The sequence below is a fragment of the Varanus komodoensis genome, unplaced genomic scaffold, assembly GCF_004798865.1.
Source record: "Varanus komodoensis strain SLA01 unplaced genomic scaffold, ASM479886v1 scaffold8, whole genome shotgun sequence".
Taxonomy (NCBI): Eukaryota; Metazoa; Chordata; class Lepidosauria; order Squamata; family Varanidae; genus Varanus; species Varanus komodoensis.
The window spans coordinates 3,026,235-3,044,710 of NW_025336481.1; the positions used below are offsets into that span (position 1 = coordinate 3,026,235).

The following is an 18,476-nucleotide window of genomic DNA, read 5'->3' on the forward strand; positions in this document are numbered from 1 at the left end:
TTCTAATGCTGAGCTGCCACTTGTCGAGCAGAAATGTGATTACAATGGCTCTCCCACCAAACCACTAACTGATGAGAGGGGAACAAGCTGGTTTGGATTTTCAGTTCTAAGGTAACAGTCTAAGGCTAACTACTGAATTTATATTTGAAATAGTGGAATGGATTCTCTAAATATACTTCAATACTTGGTTGGCAGAATCCAACCAAATTTCTTTGGTTTGGTCTCATGGCTGGTAACTTTGATAGCATTCACTGCAAGCAGAAATGACAGCTGTTGTAGTTGTTGTAGAATGTAGTGATCGCAACTAAGCAAATAAATTACATTAAGTAGCTGTTTTAGGTAGATTTCTAATGATACAATGATATCTCCCCTGAGATCAGTGGGAGAGGCCCTTCTCTGGGAACCCTCCATGAAGGAAATTAGGAGGGTAAGTACCCGGAGGAGGGCTTTCTCTGCGGTGGCGCCCAATCTATGGAATGCGCTCCCCAGAGAGGTCCGCCTGGCGCCGTTGTTATTTGTTTTTCGGCACCAGACGAAGACCTTTTTATTCAAGCATCATTTTAACTGTTAATAGTATTTATTTATTTTATTCTTTGGCCAGGGTGACTTATTTTCTATTGTTAACTTGTTTTATATTGTTAATTTATAGTATTTTAACTGATTTATTTGCAAGCCGCCCCGAGGCTTCGGCGAATGGGGCGGCATAGAAATTTTCTAAATAAATAAATAAATCACTGTTGAAAGCAGAGGTTCCAGAGCTGTGGGGAAGTGCTTGATTTCAAAACTTTTCAGAATCCTGTACCAGTTATTCTCCTTCTATGTCATGACATCATCTTGTTTATTTTTTACTTTTGGATTTCTGGAATTGCCTTTCTATAGAAATATTCAATGTGAGGCAAAAAAATCCGCTTGCTCAACGTATTTATTTCTCTAATACATTTCTATCCAGATTTTCCAATACCTCACCAAAAACTGATCAACTTAAAATATAAAACAGTCAAAAACAAAACAACACAACTTTAGACAGTGCACAGTAGACTTGCCCTGCAAGCTAAAATGATGAAACTGAGGCTGTCTTAATTTGGGCACATCGTTAGAAGGCAAGACTCACTATAGTGAGGGAAGGTAGAAGGCAGAAGTAGAGGAAGCACAACTCTGAGATGGATTGGCTCCATGAAGGAAGCCACAACCTTCTGTTTACAAGAGCCAAGCAGGGCTGTCAAGGAGAGGACCTTCTGTAGAGTTACTATAAGTCGGGGACAACTTGACAGCAAATCACAACAGCAAACCCCTGATGCACGACATGGGCTTCAAAACTCTCTCAAGGTGCACTGTGTGCCAATCTAGACAGCAGCATTTAGAGCACAGGAAGGCTTACATCTCACAGGATGCCTCAGCCAGCATATATAAGCAACACTTGCTTTTCCCCGATTGATCATATTCCACTTCAGTAATGTTGGGAGTTGCACTTTTGCACCACATGGCTATACAGGAAACCTGCAGAGGGCCTTGGTTCAGTACAGGAGGGGTGGGGTGGGCAGGGATTCCTGCGCTGCCGTTTGTGGGCTTGCCGGGAGGCCCAGTCATTCTGCCCCTCTTTACTCTGAAGCTCGGTAAAGCACCCGAGAGAGGAACCAGCAGAAGCCCCTCTGGCCCCACGAGAACCATGCCGGGGCCTTGGCTGCGGCGGCACCACCAAATCCCCCCACACTCAGCAATTCGCGGAGAGGGAACGGCAGCTTGCCGCCTCTCCCCCCCCCTCGCGTTGCCGAGGCAACGGCGCGCCGCTGCCTCGCGAGAACTTGCAGACGAGAGGCTTTCTCTTGCGCGCGCGCGCCGAAGGACGGAGACCGGAGGAAAGCTGCTTGGCCAATCGGGTGAGAGGGGGGCGTCACGTGGCGGAGCGCGCGGGGACGTGGAATGGCGCTGGCGCTGGCGCTGGCGCTGAGGTGCGTGAGGGCTCCCGGTGGCGGGCGCTGCGACGATGCGCTGGGGCCGCGGGAGGAGAAGCCCCCGGGCGGTCTCCGTGTCTCGGGCCTCTCCCTTTCCGCTTGCTAGGGTGGCGCAAGTCTTCAGGCGGCGGCGGGAACAGCGGCAGAGCAGTTCCCCCGCAACCTGATGCCGGCTGGGGAAGATGGGACCTGTAGCTCGAGACATCTGGGGGCACCAGGCTGGGAAAGGCTTCCACTAGAGGCAGGGGCAGGGAGCGTGTGGCTCCTTAGATGTTCGTGGCTGCAAAGTTGCCCACCTTAGCCAGGGTGAGGCCATTATTATTTTGTATTTATATCCTACCCTTTTTCTCCTGTGAAGAACCCAAGGTGGCTTGCATACTTGCATTTTATCTTGACCACAACAGGCCTGTGAAGTAGGTTGGGTTGAGAGTGGGATTGGCCCAGAGTTACCCCGTGAGCATCATGGGGTGGGGGCTAGAATGTGAATCTTCTAGGCCCCCAGTCCAACACTCTAACTATTATGCCACATTGGTTTCCATGATGGGAGTTGTCCAGCTGTGTGGCGGGCTGCAACCCTGCTTCCTGCAGCTGCAGTGCCTAAAACAGCCTTTTCCAGAGCCGGTGTGGTGGTTAAGAGCATGGGACTAGGACTCAGACGGCCTGGGTTTGAGTCCCCGCTTGGCCATGGAGCCAACTGGGTGACTTTGGGCCAGTCACAGACTCTCAGTCCAACCTACCTCACAGGGTTGTTGTTGTGAGGATAAGCTGAAGGAGGAGAATGATGCAAGCTGCCTTGAGCCCTTTGTAGGAAAAAGGCAGGATATAAATCCAAAAATAAATATAAATAAATAAATAAACCTGGTGCCCTTCAGATATGTTGGAATGTAATTCCCAGAATACCCCAACCCTACCCTGGGCTTGCTGGGGGATTCTGCTTTATCCCACCTGGAAAGCACTAAGACTAGCCTAGAGGTACTGTAGCATATAATAGCATGTTCTGCTGGAGGACAGGAAGAGAAAAACAGGATGTCCTCAAATATTAGCCTCTTTCATTGCTGTTGGAAATGTATCACTTTCCACCGCATGATTATTGGGATTTCATAGTAGTAGTGTTATGTGTTCCATTAATGCCACGTTTTTATTTTTAAAGAACTCAAACCAGATTACATCATTCTGCTGCTCTCAGTCTTACCCTCACAAAAACAACAACAACCCTGTGAGGGTGCTTGGGCCTAGAGTCTGTGACTGGCCCAGTGTCGCTGCCTTGCCACTATGGCTGAGCAGAGACCCGAATCCAGATTCCCTGCTACACCATACTGCCTTTCACCAGTTAAATGCTGCCAAGCTATACAGGTGACTGAGATATAATTGAGCCAAAGAACATGGGACCATTTAGGCCTGTACTGCCCACTCTAACCCAGCAGTAGTAGCTCGCTAGGATATCAGATGAAGACCTTTCCCATCCTTGTTTTCTGGGATCCTACTAACTGGAAAGGCCAACAACTGTACCTGAGCACTCTACAGCTGCACTGTGTCAGACTGCTTTTACTGAAGACAAGCAGTATGGCAGTCTTCTTATTCCTAAGCAGTGTCATGCGTGGATGCAAAGCTCCCTTCCTTGAAATCTATGTAAGAATGGCCCAATCTATCTCTTCTAGGTTTGTACACCTTCGAAGAGGCCATGTTTCAGCTTTAAGGCCGCCCACTGAGCAGAGCAGTTTATCCCTAATACTTCTCACAGATAAACTAACTACAGATATAGCAAAATGAAGATCCAGTTTGTCCTTAGATTCTCTGGTTGCAAGCCTATGCATAATCAACACCTAGTCATCGGACCACCTTTTATTTGACTATTGTCAGTGCAACATGTTCTAAGAATGGTACCACATAGATGGCATCATTTGTTAGCAAGGGCAGAGTTAGGACAGGTTTCCTTCTAGTCCTTCAGCATGGTGTGGCTGCTGGCTGGCAACCACCTAGGTCTCTGTCATTTGGTTGGGGTGTCAGATTGTAAATGCTCTTCAGTTCTTTCAGTGTAGGAACTGGGTGTAGGAGTTTGAGAATGATGTTCTTGCTGGTTTTTAGCAAAGAAGTCCCTTGCACTTAAGGAAAATGCTTTTGGTTTCAGGCTATGAGATTCGGACATTCTGATGAAACATGCCGAAAATAAAATTAAATGGCATCACTGTGGATTTTCCATTTCAACCCTACAAATGCCAGGAAGCATACATGTCCAAAGTGCTGGAGTGTCTGCAAAAGGTAAATCTCAGAAACCTCAGGTGGGGGGAGGGACACATTAAAACCTATGTTTGAAGTGGGGTCTATGTGAAAAGGCGCGAGAAATGTGAGGACATAGAAACAGAGCGAGTCAGAAGGGGTCTCCTGGGCCATCTAGTCTGACCTCCGGCACCATCTGGCTCCGGTCACAACATGCCCACCATGTGCATGTCCAGCCTAACTTTGAACACCCCCACCAATGGGGCCTCAATGACCTCTCATGGAAGCCCATTCCACACCCTCGGGGTCCTAACTGTCAGGAAGTGCTTCCTGGCATCCAAATGGAACCTTGGTACCCTGAAGCTTTGCTCCATTGGAGTGTGTCCTGCCTTCCTCTGCAGGGGAGAACAGGTCTCTACCCATCTCCATGTGACATCCCCTCACATACCTGTATGTCGCCAACATATCCCCTTTGAGTCTCCTCCAGGCTGAAGAGACCCAGTTCTCTCAGTCTCGCCTCATACGGCATCCCCTGCAAACCGGCCACCAACCTTGTGGCCCTACGCTGCACTGACTCTGCACTAAGGTCTGCACCTTTTTATTTAAACAATATTTTAACAAAGTTCAATAACATCTATAGGTTTTAATTGTGCAGCCAGGGTGTCTCTGGGTTTTAATTGTATTTGTATTATGTTTATTTATTTATGTGAGCCGTCCCGAGGCTATAAGCGATGGGACAGCATACAAAAAATTCTAAGAAAAGAAAAAAGAAGTAAGAAAAGACTCTAACCTGGCTATATCCTTTCTGTAACTAGGGGCCCAAAACTGAGCACAATACTCCAGTTGTGGGCGCACCAGAGTCGCATAGAGTGGTAGCAATACCTCTCTCGATCTAGAAGCCACACTTCTGGCTATGCAACCAAGGGTGGCGTTCCCCCTCTTGACCACCGCATCACACTGCTGACTCATGTTCAGCCTGCAGTCAACCAGCACCCCGAGGTCCCTTTCACAAGTGCTGCTCTCCAGCCACTTGTCCCCTAACCTGTACTTACGACAGCTATTCCTATGCCCCAAGTGCAAGACCTTGCACTGATCCACATTGAACGCCATCCTGTTGTCTCCTGCCCACTTCCATAGTCTGTCCAGATCCTTTTGGATCTGGAGTACCTGCTCCTCAGTTGTGGCCACTGCTCCAGTTTTAGTATCGTCTGTGAATTTGATCAGCAGACTGTTTACCCCTTCTTCCATGTTATTTATGAAAAGATTAAACAGGATTGGCCCCAGGACAGAGCCCTGGGGGGCCCCACTTGTCACTGGCCGCCATCCCGACGATTCCCCACTAATGGCTACCCTCTGCTTTTGGTCAGTCAACCATGCCCTAATCCACCGGACAGTGCTTTGGTGTATCCCAAAGCTCCTTAGTTTCTCCACCAGGATATCATGGGGTACTATGTCAAAGGCCTTGCTGAAATCCAGGTATACCGCATCCACTGCATCCCTTCCATCTAACCATCTCAAAACCTTGTCATAGAATCCCACAAGGTTTGTCTGGCAGGACCTGTTTTTGCGGAAGCCGTGTTGTGTGGCTGTCAGCCTCCCTTCCCTATCTAGCATCACTAGATCTCTCTCTATTATGAGCCTTTCCATTGTTTTTTCTACAATGGGCATAAGGCTAACAGGTCGTATTATTAATGTCTGTTAAGTAACCAAGGATCATCAGTTGATTTTTCCTAGACTAGGGTATTTTACGGTCTCTTAAATAATGTTCCTTGCATGTATCAACATTAATTTCTTGTAAACAGCCCAGAACCTATGGGAAGGGGTGGTATATAAATATTAAGTATAAATATTGTTCGTAGCCATGTTTGCAATACTGTACAATCCATAAGAATGAAAATGTCAAGAAAAGGACTAGCAGGAGGCGTTTTTGTCTTCGTTCTTCTCTTGGCCTATTTGGCTCTTGTGCACAGGGCGTAAGATTAGGATTGTACTATAAACAATGGAGTCCTAATCACATTTTTTTAAAAATGTAAAATGTCAGCATAAACTCTCATTGACTGAAAGTGGCCTGATAAAAGATGTCAACCTGCGTTGCTTGTATTTCAAAGATATTTTTGTACTGTGCAGAACAGATGCACTTTGAACATATGAAACTTGCTTAACGCTTCCTGAAAAGAAGCACGTTTTGCATATCCTTCTCCTATCAATGCCAGACATGTTTCCATAAGGTCCATTTGCAGAGAAGTGAGTAGGTGGGTTTTCTCCTACACTTCTGTATGAGGGAAATGAAGCAAACAAGTGGTCCTTATGCTCATACAATCTGTTCTTAAGTGTCAGGAACTGATACAATGCATTCTATTATCTGCTTGGCTCCTCTGCAGTGTAGTCTCTAACAAAACATTGGGCCCAGAGTCTGTTTGGTAAACCTTTATTATTCTTGTTCTGCTCAAAAGCCCTACCATCTCTTGTGGACACCTGGGCATTGGTTTCAAAAGTGACAGCTTGATCTTGCAGGTGCTGTGGTGATAGGTTCTTGTGTGGGTCTCATGTGCGCTCCAGTATAAAAGCCTCCATCATTTTAAATGCAATTTCTCAACAGTCTTTTTGTCCATGAGGTGTTTATTTCTCAGTTCATCTAATGTTCTTAAATACCTGGAGACATTGAAATGCACACTGCATGCACAGTGTACTAGTGGCAGTGTCTCTTTTCTGCCTCCCTCTCTCCTTTCTCAGCCTCAGAGGAACTTAAGAAGCATGGCAAAGAAAGAAGGAACAGTTCAAGAATAATGTGGAATCTCTGTTATGGGGCAGAGACGGGGCTAAGAAGAAGGCAGGAACAACAAGAGCAAGGAAGGGGTGATGTGAACTGTATGGAAATTTATAAAGGAGAGAGAGGTGGGATAACAGTTGCAAGGGAAGGACACCCAGAAAAGCAGAGGTGGGGCCTGTGAGATGATTTGTTAGGGTTGGGGGTTCATATTTGCAAAGGAGTGGTGCTTAACAGATGAGGAAGGATTATTAGAAGCAACTGAGGCAGGAGCTGTGCGTGTTAGGTATACCGTATACCAGCTTTGTAAATTGAAATATTCTTCCTACTTCCCTGTCCTCTGCTTGTCACTTTTGAATCACCGGCCTGCCATTTCTCACCTGTTTTTCATTTGTCCACCTGCTCTGTCCTCACAACAGTGTTGTTCTGGCTGGAAGGGTACTGAGGCGTCGTTGTAACTCCTTTCTTAACCATGCCCAGCAGCGGTGGAACAAGAATAGCCCCTGTGGTTCTATCCAATTTGGCACATTACTCTTCCCCAGTGAAAGGGAAGCCAGAAAGCACCTTCCAGAAAGTTGGTTTTGATTGTAACATTTTATGGCATAGAATCAGAGTTGAAAGATATTTCCAGAATATTCACAGCAGGATGTTAAACTGAGGTTGACCTAAAAAGTCATCGGCAAATGTTTAGCTAAGTGTTTTATGCAAACCAAGCAGAATGCTGCAAAGTGGAGACAATGCCACTGTTGGGCAGCTTAGTTTGATTCTGCCATTCAGATGGCATGTGTGTCGTACTATTCTTAGGAGCAGTTTGAAAGCGGGCAAAGGTGGCCAGCAGTGGGACCCTCAGTTCGTTTCATTCTCTCTGATCTGTGTGTGTGACTAGGGAAAGCTGCTCTGGCTTTCCCAGGTACAGTTTGCCGTGGCTAACGAGGTCTTTCCAGCAGATGTAGGTGGGAAGACCAGAGCTGCTTTCTCTAGCAGCTTGGTCTCTGTCATTCCTGGCCAGCAGGATCTGGCAAGCATCTGCTTGTTCTTGGTGAAGTGATGCAGTCTCCTTGCGGAAGTGCTTGTCGGACAACTGGCACGGAGGTGAGGGCCCAGTTTCCCAGATGTTTCTCTTCTCTTCTTTTCCCCAACCATTCAAGCAGGTGAATGGGATTTTGGAGAGCCCCACTGGCACTGGGAAGACATTATGCCTCCTTTGTTCGACCCTGGCTTGGCAGGAGCACTTCCGAGATGCAGTCTCTGCACAGAAGATAGCCCAGCAACTAAACGGAGCAGAACTCTTTCCTGACCAACCGCTGTCCTCCTGGGGGAGTGTTGTTCAAGGTGCTCCCATCCCAGGTAAGTCCTGTCCCATCAGACTCGCACCTTCATCTGGGAACGCCAAGGAAGTGTTACCAGGGTTTTCGCAGGGGGTGCCTGACCCAGCATGAAGGAGTGGGGCAAGCGGTGTGGCAGGTTGGTGGAAGGTCAGTCACCCATCCTTGGAGCAGCACGTCCACCCAGGGAGTGTGGAAGTTGGGAGCCCTGAACCTGTGCAAGCACGGCTGGGTGTGTGACAAGGCCTCCCTTCACCGTGGGATGAGGATCCAGGCAAGAGAATATCTTGGGAACCCTGTCCTACATTTTCGTTTGGGGACGGGGTGTCTTACTGAACTTAAAGCAGTGGAAAGCTCCCACTGCCATTGCAGATATTTAGCTCCAGGTGCTCCATGGAAAATAAGTTCGATAATAGACTGGATGAGGGACAATAAACGAACTCACTCCAGGCAAGACAGAAGTGCTGTTGGTTGGCGATCTGTGTGGTGGATTAGATGGCCATTGTCCTATCTTGGCTGGGGTTGCGCTTCCTGTAAAGGACAGGGTCTGTAGCTTGGGAGTCCTCGCGGACTCAGAACTCTCTTTGGAGTCTTAGTGGCCAGGAGTGTTTCCCCAGTTGTGGTGAATATGACAACTACAGCCTTATCTGGATAACAGAGCCTAACCATGGCTACTTACTTACTTACTTACTTATTTATTTATTTAGAGTTTTTGTATGCTGTCCCATCACTTACAACCTCGGGACGGCTCACATAAATAAATAAACATGATACAAAATACAATTAAAATCCGGAAGTACCCTGGCTGCACAATTAAAACCTATAGATATTAAACGTTGTTAAAATACTTTTTAAATAAAAGGGTCTTAGCCTGGCGCCAAAAAACAAATAATGACGGCGCCAGGCGGACCTCTCTGGGGAGCGCATTCCACAGATGGGGCGCCACCACAGAGAAGGCCCTCCTCTGGGTACTTTGCTTCCTGATGTCTCTCCCGGAGGGCTCCCGGAGGAGGGCCTCTGCTGCTGATCTCAGGGGGCAGGAGGGCAAATATGGAAGCAGGCGTTCCTTTAGGTATCCAGGTCCCAAGCTGTTAAGGGCTTTGTAGGTGATAACCAGCACCTTGAATTGAGCCCGAACTTCGATGGGGAGCCAGTGAAGCTGGTAGAGGACTGGGGTTATGTGAAAGTAACGCCCAGTCCCCGTCAGCAACCTGGCTGCTCTGTTTTGCACCACCTGCAGTATCCGAACTGTCTTCAAGGGCAGCCCCACGGCATCATGGGGCTTCCCTTATACTCATGCATCAGTAACTGGTGCATCAGTAACATACTGACTGGATTACTGTAATGCGCTCTATATAGGACTGCCTTTGAAGATGGTCTGGAGACTTCAACTGGTCCAGAATAGGGTGGCACGTCTGGTATCAAGTATCAGTTTACTAGCCCATATAACACCTATTCTTTCTAAATTACACTGGTTGCCAGTTGAAGCCCAAGCCCAAGGTAAAGCGCTTGTTTTAACATATAAAGCCCTTAATGACTTGGGACCTGCTTACTTGAAGGACCACCTTTTTCCATATACTCCTCCCCTCCCATTGAGATCGGGGAATGAGGTCCTTCTGAAAGGGCCATCCCTAGACGAAGTAAAAGGGATGGTAATTAGAAGAAGGGCCTGCTTCATGACCGCTCCCCATCTTGGAGTGGGCATCCTAGAGAGGTCTGCCTAGCGCCATCACTACTGTCATTTCGGTGCCTGGCAAAACCTGTCCTCTTTCACAGGTATTTTGAGATGTGTTTTTTCCAGCTGATTGAAAGAGCTTGCTGTGCTACCAGCTGTTCCACCTCCCACCCCACCATAACTTGGAATTGTAATTTTGGCCTGTATTTTACTGTTGTTCACTGCTTAGAGAACCCCATCGGGTTATTCAGGGGCAAATAAATAAACAAACAAATAAGCAAACCTATCTTTCACTAGAGGCAATACAAATGTGCTTCTTGTTCTCTATCGATGAGCAATTGGATTGTAAAGCCCCACACTGCCTGCACAAGCTGAGTTGTTACCATAGCACCAGCAGGGGAAAAGCAGGCTGATGATATATTTAGCACTAAACAAGAACTAATGTTTCCCCCTCTGTTCCCCACCCCCTACTTCTCGCCTTCTCTGCTTGACAGCTTATTACACTGACGTTCCCAAAATAATTTATGCCTCCAGAACTCATTCCCAGCTTACTCAGGCCATTGGTGAATTAAAGAATACAATTTACAGGTAAAGAAAATCTAAGATACTGCTGCTTATTTCTCAGGTGCAAAAATTGGCCATTTATAAGTGCCTGCCCTTTTTGAAATTGTTCCTTGTTTGCAGTAAGGTTTTTTGTTAATGCTGATTATTACTTACCGCTGGCCTACTCTCCAGCCACAGCCAAGGAACTTTCAGAGCAGAGGGAATATTGATTTTACAAGACAAATGTCCTTTAATGTTAAAAAGTAAATGTCAGAGTGCCAGCACTGCCCTCGTTTTTGCCACTCAGTTGTACAATGTTTGGAATACTTGCCTTATTTATTTATTTATTTATTTATTTATTTATTTATTAATTAATTAATTAAAAGCCTTTATATGCCGTCCTATTATATAAAGATTTCAGGATGGCTTACAGTGTTTAAAATGGCTTACAGTGTTTAAACTTCCGTGTCCTTTTCTTGGTATGTATGTGTACATTAAACAGGCCAAAAGTGTGCGTTTTGGGTTCCAGAGAGCAGCTTTGCATCAATCCTGAGGTTAAACGACAGGAAAGTAATCATATGCAGGTAAGAATGTATAAGCCGAGCAGCCCTGTTAGCTGGGAAATGCAGCCCAGCACCCCTGGAAGGCATCAGGCTGGGGATGGCTGCCCTAAAGAGATTCTTCTGGCACATACTTTAATGCTCTTCCAGTACCAGAGAATTACCTTTTCCTCTTTTTTTCCCCTTTTTATTTTGGTCTTGCTGGTTCTTGTACTTTCTGGCTTGTATGATCCTGCGGCCGTCCAGTGTGATCACAGCTGGCATGTTTTATTAGTATGTTGCTTCTTAAAAATGCAGACTGTCATGCGAATTTCCCCTGGAGTCTCAAATAAAATATTTTCGATGAAGCAACAATTATTGTAATAAATAATTCATTAAAAAGAAGGAAATGCTGTACCGCCATGGTTTTTCATTGGCTCCAGAGCGCAGATTGCCTGTTGGTTAAAAGTGGGGTATAGAAGTAGCCCACCAGTTTCTTTTATTAGCCAAATGCATCTTATCTTTGTGAGGTGGAAAAGAGGAAGATCAAGGAATGGAAATAAAATGATCTTTAGAAGCAAGGACCACATTTAAGAACAAATGTTCTTGACTCTGGAGCAGTCTAGTCAAGCCATGTGTTCCTTGGTCTTTCAGTTATAATCTTACTGCTTCCGTCTCACACGGTGCTATTCAGTCAAGTCCCATTTGGCCTCCAACTGCGGTTTTCTTGAAAGTGACAGGTAGCAGCACTGTCTGCTTTGAACGCTGGGCTTCCGCTCACACCTACATTTTTCTCATACCCAGTTCTGAAGTTGTGGTGGTACTTGATGCTCTGTTGCTGGTCAGCATAGACCAAGTAGACAAGTCCCTGCTGCAAAGAGCTTGCCATCTAAATTCCACCCAAGGTAACCGGGGTAAATGAGCGGTCAATTCAAGGTGCTGCTTTTAACCTATAAAGCACGGGTCCGCCATGCCCATTTGGACGCGCCGCACATGCGCCCGTGCCCACACGCCCACCTCACCCCATGTGCGAGGAGGCAGCAGTTTGCTCGCCCAGAGAAAGCGATCTCCACGCGAGCAAGCCGCTGCCTCATGCGCCTGCGTCGCGGTGCGTGCCTGCCCCCCCATGCCTCGCCTCACCTTTCCTCGCCGTGCGCCCCACCCCCGCCTCACTGTTTGCACCCGCACATGCCGCCCCCGCGCCTGCCCGTGCGCACCACCAGCACCACCTTTCTGGCTCACGCCCAGCACCGGCAGCTTTCAACTGGCCCCCTGGTTAAAAAGCTTGAGGACCCCTGCTGTAAAGCCTTACGCAGCTTCGGACTGCGATACCTGTCGGAGTGCCTCTCCTGGTCACAAGCTATTTGGATGCTTTGTTTGACTTCTGGAACCTTCCTCAAATGCCAACTCCAAGGGTAGTGAAGAGAGTGGCAACGGCGAGGGGGGATTTTTTGTGGTGGCCCCCTATTAATACAACAACCACCCACTGGCACCAAGGTTGTCTTCTTATCGGCGCCACATTAAGACGGCCCTCTTTTCTGAGGCCTTTAAAAATCTCTTTGGCCCCCCACGGGCCTGAGAAGGGTTTTTGCAGAATTTTAAAAGAATGTTTCTGTCCTAGGTGTTTTTACCATTTTAAATGCTTTTTTTCAATGATAATTTTATTGTATTTATATTGCCTACTTTTATTGATACTTGTAAACTGCCTAGAGAGCTTTGGCTGTGGAGCAATATAGAAATGAAGACATAATAATAATATACACAATTTCAGCAAGTATAATTACAAACACATTTTGGCTTGATTATGCTGTGATTTTACATTGCCTTACAGATCCACATGTGTCGAATGAAGGTATCAAATCGCATGTGCCATTTCTATAACAATGTGGAAGGTATGAATAAATGTTTGTGATAGTAGTTTGGGTATCTAAAGGAACGCCTGCGTCCATATCTGCCCTCCCGCCCCTTGAGATCGGCGGCAGAGGCCCTCCTCCGGGAACCCTCTGTGAAAGATATTAGGAGGGTGAGTACCCAGAGGAGGGCTTTTTCTGCGGAGGTGCCCCACTTATGGAATGCGCTCCCCAGAGAGGTCTGCCTGGCACCGTCGGTATTTGTTTTTCAGCGCCAGGCCAAGACCTTTTTATTTAAACAATATTTTAATAATTGTTAATATTATTTATTGGTTTTAAAGTTTTATAGCCAGGGTGTTCCAGATTTTATATGTATCTTTTTATATGATTGTTTATTAATTATGTTGGAAGCCGTCCCGAGGCTTATGCGAATGGGACGGCATACAAAAATTCCAAATAAATAAATAAATAACTGCTGATAACGCTGCACAGCATTCATACCAGATTTCCTGCTGGCCACCTACATGCACCTTTTTCCTCAGGGTTTGCTTGCAGGGGCTAATTGTTGGAGGCACCATACGGTTGCTTCACAGGGCTTTGATGCCTCTTCAGCAATTTGCATTTATGTAGCCCAATTTTCAGGAAGACATTTGCAGATTCACACTATAAATTGGTGGGTATGGAAATGTCAGATTTGTCCACAGAAGAGTGTTGAGCAGAATTTTCCTGGCATGTCAGTGCTGTTCTGTTTAGACCATCACGCGTGTCCTATTCGGAACAGGTTCATTTTTCATGCTGTTCCATTCTTTTTGTCCATTTAGATGGATTGAGGGGTGTGGGAAAGGCATTCACTCAGATTGGTGGTACCAAGAGGTTCCTGAAGTGTATTTAATAATTTATGTCCTAAATTCAGGTCAGTTGAAGTCTAGAATGAATATCAGAGACAAAGATATGGCAACCTGCAAAGAGAGGACAAGAGTCAGTCAAAGCAATCTTAAAAATTTATTTAGATTGTGTAACAGCTGGCTGAAAACCCAAACTAGGTGGCTGACAAATGTTAAAGAAATACAGAGCAATTCCTAAAATCATAAATGAAATGTTAGAGCATGAATGTCGACAATGAACAAAACAGTAGAACCAAACTTCTTGATACAGCTCAGGCTTTTCCTCAAAATGAGAGAAGGTTTAATTCCGTCCTGGGGTTAAAGAAGCCTGACTTAGGTGCGTCTTTCTTGTTGAGTGTTGGTCTAGAATAGGCTTAGGGTTAAACTAGATTATAATTGCAGTGTCTGAAGTGATATTCAGTTGACACGGTGCGGCCAAAATATAGGATGCAGAAGGCACTTGACTAAGTGCCCTCTTTCTTCCCAGGCATCCCCAGGTAGGGCTGCAAAAGCTTCTTGTCTAGAATCCTGGAGAGCCACTGCCAGTCAGTGCAGGCGATGTTGTGCTAGATGGACCAGTGGTCTGATTTGTTACAAGTTTTCTATGTTTTCAAACAGTCACTCATTCATGAGGAAGTACTCCAAAACCTCAGCAAGGTAACATCCTTCATTTTGAGGCACCATTATTCTTACATGCTCCTGTCAGAAAATCTGTTGTATTAAGCAGATTTGCATTCAGCGTGTCAGTTTCTCCAGAAGCATTCCTTTGTTAATGCTGTTGAGAGTCAGTGTTGTAATTCGAGATCAGGGTAGAGAACATAGAATCATAGAATAGTAGAGTTGGAAGGGGCCAAGAAGGCCATCAAGTCCAGCCGCCTGCTGGAAGTTAACACCATCCCACTCGGATAACTCTCCTATTTTCTTCTTGAATGCCTCTAGTGTGGAAGAACACATCACCTTTCTTGGCAACTGGTTCCCCTGTCATACTGCTATTACAGTTAAGAAATTCTTCCATGTGTCTAGTCTGCACCAGGTGTGCTGTTGTTTAAGTTCATTGTTCTGTGTCCTACAGTCTGGGATAAGTGAGAAGTCTTCTCCTCCTCCTCTGTTGACAGCCTTGGAGGTTCCTGTAGAGCGTTATCGTGTCACTATCATGGTGGGCATGTCGTGAGCGGAGCCGGCTGGAGCCGGGGGTCAGACTAGATGGCCCGGGAGACCCCTTCTGGCTTGCTCTGTTTCTATGTCACTTCAGGATCTTCTCAAGGCTGAACGGGCCCAGTTCTTTAAGCCTCTCATCATAAGACTTATTTTCCAGGCTGTGTATCATCTTTGTTGCCCTCCTCTGAACCTTTCCCAGATTTTCAGCATCCTTTCTAAATGTGGATGCCCAAAATGAATGCTGTATTCCAGGTGAGGTCTAACTAAAGCAGAGGAGAGAGGAATGTGTATTTCTCTTCTTCTGGAAGTGATACCTCTTTTTATGCATCCCAAAACAGTGTTTCTCTTTTTTGCAGCTGCATCGCTTTGCTGGCCCATACTTAGCTTGCAACAGCTTTCATTCTCAGTGCTGCTGAGCCAAATATTCTCCATCTTGTATTGATGCGGCTGATTTTTTTTTTGTCTTTGGTGGAGAACTTGGCATTTTCCCCTGTTGAATTTCATCCTGTTGTTTTCTGCCCAGTGTTCAAGCTTGTCTAAGTCCCCCTGGATCTTCTTTTTGTCTTCCAGAGTGTTAGGTGTTCCACATGTGATCCTCCAGTTCCCGTCATTTTCACTATTGGTTATACAGGCTAAAGCTGGTAGAAGTGGGAGCCCAAAAACATCGGGAAGACTACATGTTCTAACTCCTGTTCTAGCTTTTAGAAAGCTTTTGCCTTTTTCCCTATTTGAATAAGATCTCAGGATTTTGAGCTGCCGAAAATGGCATCAACCAATACAATCTGGCTACAGTATATCCAGGCTATGTCTTTTAGAATGCCAGCATCCTGCTTCATTCAGGCGTTCTCATCATCTTCTTGTGGCCCTCCTGTATTTCTTTATTGCTTCCTGCTTTTGTCTCTTACAACAGAAAATATGCTACAAAATAAAAGGCAAAACAGTCCCTCAGTGCTTTCTAACTGCAAGTGTTAGGAGTCTTCCATCTGGAAGCGCCTAGAATATATGTATAAAAAAGTGTAGCTTGCACCACATGGCATCCTCACATATTGTAGTGTCTTACAAGAGTACAGTGAGCAGCTAAATTAAGTAATGCTCGCATTTTCTTGGAACATTTCCTAGAATGTGGAAATAGCAGGTCCTGGGTTCATTTAATGGTGTAAGTTAAAGACTGAAGGAATGGGCCACCAAGTACCGTTGTGGCACAACCTCCATTAATTTTAAATGTGACCTGTGCAGAAATGAGGTGAAGTTGCCTAGCAGCAGAGCTGTTTGTGTGTATGTGTGTGTCCACTTTAAGTATGTAAATGCCAGCTTTTAACAAGCTGTTCTCGCTTCAAGAAGAATCCTTTTGTGGAATTCAGTAGAACTCTACTCATTGTAGCTCTGAGGCAATAGTGAAGGGTAGTAATAGAAGATTTAATTACCTAATTATATCTATGTCTAAAAGTTAATAATAAGTAACCTTTTTATTGCTGGTATTTGACTGTAGATGGGTAAGGAGCAATATTATATTTGCGCTACTTCAGGCAACGATTGGGTTATCGCAGAAATGGGTTTGACCTTCATGACAAGCCTCAGTAGCTGGTAGGGTATATTGCCACTTGCCCCTCACCTGCTAGTATGTAAACATTACATGGAGGACAAACCTAAAATTGATGGTTTGTGCTTTCAGTGAATTTCACAAAACATATACATGTCAGATGAAGCATTCTCTACATGTTTTGGGTTTAGATGTGAGTGACCCTCCTTAGTGTGAAGCTCTCTTTTAAGACCTTGGGCAGGGTCCCAATTTCCCACCTTGCTCATCCCTCAAGATTTGGGGTGATAAAATAAGAAAATGTTATCATCTATGGGATTTTCATAACTTTACATCATGGTGAGGCCCTCCGTCCCCCCCCCCCCCCCCCCAGTTGGGGAACCGGGGGAAGGGAATTTTCCGACCCAACCCCCCCCCCCCCCAAAAAAGCTTATCCTGTTGTGAGAAATGAGGCCCTTACATGAGGGAGGGACAGGGTTGTAGGAACCACACATTTTAGTGGCCAGAAAGGTCAGCCATAGTCTGCACATCTTTGGTTATCCATTCCATTTTTTAATACTTTGGGGTGTGGATACAAGAGAAAGCTTAAAGAATGGGAATATTTCATTTTTCTTGGAAAGGCAGGATATTGGTCATATGACAAAAGATTTCAAGAGTTGGAAAGATAGCCACGGAGGACACAGAAATGCTTTGAAAAAAAAATAAAGATCAGAGACCATGATATTTCCTGGACTTATCTCAGTTCCTGATGCATGTAGTCAGCGCAAACAAGTAGTATTTAATAATAGCAATAATAATAATAATAATAATAATTATTATTATTATTATTATTATTGGCCACTAAATAGCACTTTAGAGTATTCAGAACATGCATGTCATATGTAATCTGTAAGAACTGTTCCACCCTGTCTGAGGAGTCCTGTGCTGTTACCTCAGTAAACCCTAGACTGCAGTAATGAAGTATGTGAGAACTCTTGATATTCTTATATTGTGCCACCATAGCCTATTCACCATAGCCTATCCCAGAATTCCTTTTACTTTTTAACCTTTGAATTAAATCAAGCCTGTTTTGTATTTTTAATGCAGGTGGACACCCTGTTGATCTGTCACTCAATGGAGCTGAGTTTGTTCAGCTTACTTGAATTCAGAGCACCAGATGTTTATGTGGTCTGTTGACACTTGCAGAGCACATCTGTCCTGAAATCTGATTTCTGTTGGTGCATTGCCCAATTGGTTGCAAGTCACCATCTGCAGAAATGCTCCTCTTTGAGAATCGATGCAGATTGAAGACCTAGTGCAGATTAACTTTAGATTCAAAACCAGCAGTTTAGATAAGTCTCAGTGACAGGGGCTAATCTAGGTGGATTGCTTGGTATACTGTAACTGCTCTCCCCCTTTTTTTTCATGCAGAGAAGAGCACTGAGAAAGACCTGATCAACCCCATAATGGATATTGAAGATCTTGTGAAAAATGGAAACAAGCACAGGTTGTCATTACTTGTGTTCCCTCTTGCTCTGTTGGAGCCATACCTCAGCGAGTTAATGGGGAAAGGAGTCAGTTTTGCATAGAGCTTTCTTCGAATTCAAAAGTAGCACCACCCTTTTTGGCGATGAACCACCTGTCACAAGCCATGTTTCTCCCTCCAACTATCTCCAGCCTCGAGATAGCTCTCCTTACTGTTTCGGCATGTAAATTATCCAGTCAAGCCTCGCAACACGCAAGTGGTGTGTCGAGCCCGACCTAGCACTTTTTTCCCAAAACTCTCCTTATGAACCCACTTGTGACCGAACCCTCGCAGAGGTGTGCCGTGAAAGTATGTGCACCTTTTATCCACACGCCTCTCAACCAATTGTGCTTCTCTCTGATGTTGCCACCTACCCACAGGGACTGACTCAGATGGGAGTGGTGGATCTCTTTGAAGATTCCTCAGTCTCAACAGCCCCTCCCACTTCCTGTACTTCTGTACTTTCCTCCCAGGGTCCTTCTCAGCCTCTGCCCCCTCATCTGCCCTTGAACACATTGTAGGGTC

General features: G+C 45.5%; 1 protein-coding gene across 7 annotated transcripts in view; it reads left to right on the forward strand.

Annotated features, from left to right (window-relative positions):
• The first annotated feature begins 1,880 nt into the window (after positions 1–1,880).
• RTEL1 (regulator of telomere elongation helicase 1) overlaps positions 1,881–18,476 on the forward strand; it is an 89,365-nt gene continuing 72,769 nt past the window's right edge. For 4 of the 7 annotated variants that reach the window (XM_044454828.1, XM_044454830.1, XM_044454832.1 and 1 more), the window contains exons 1-7: positions 1,881–1,949; positions 4,081–4,211; positions 8,085–8,283; positions 10,431–10,524; positions 10,982–11,063; positions 12,850–12,910; positions 17,858–17,933. In XM_044454828.1, coding sequence (XP_044310763.1) covers positions 4,110–4,211; positions 8,085–8,283; positions 10,431–10,524; positions 10,982–11,063; positions 12,850–12,910; positions 17,858–17,933 — 614 coding nt within the window. In that variant the 5' untranslated portion in view covers positions 1,881–1,949; positions 4,081–4,109. Of the gene's footprint in view, positions 1,950–4,080; positions 4,212–8,084; positions 8,284–10,430; positions 10,525–10,981; positions 11,064–11,822; positions 11,924–12,849; positions 12,911–17,857; positions 17,934–18,476 lie in introns of those variants that run through there. The other 3 variants (XM_044454829.1, XM_044454833.1, XM_044454834.1) reach the window with 3 other exon arrangements.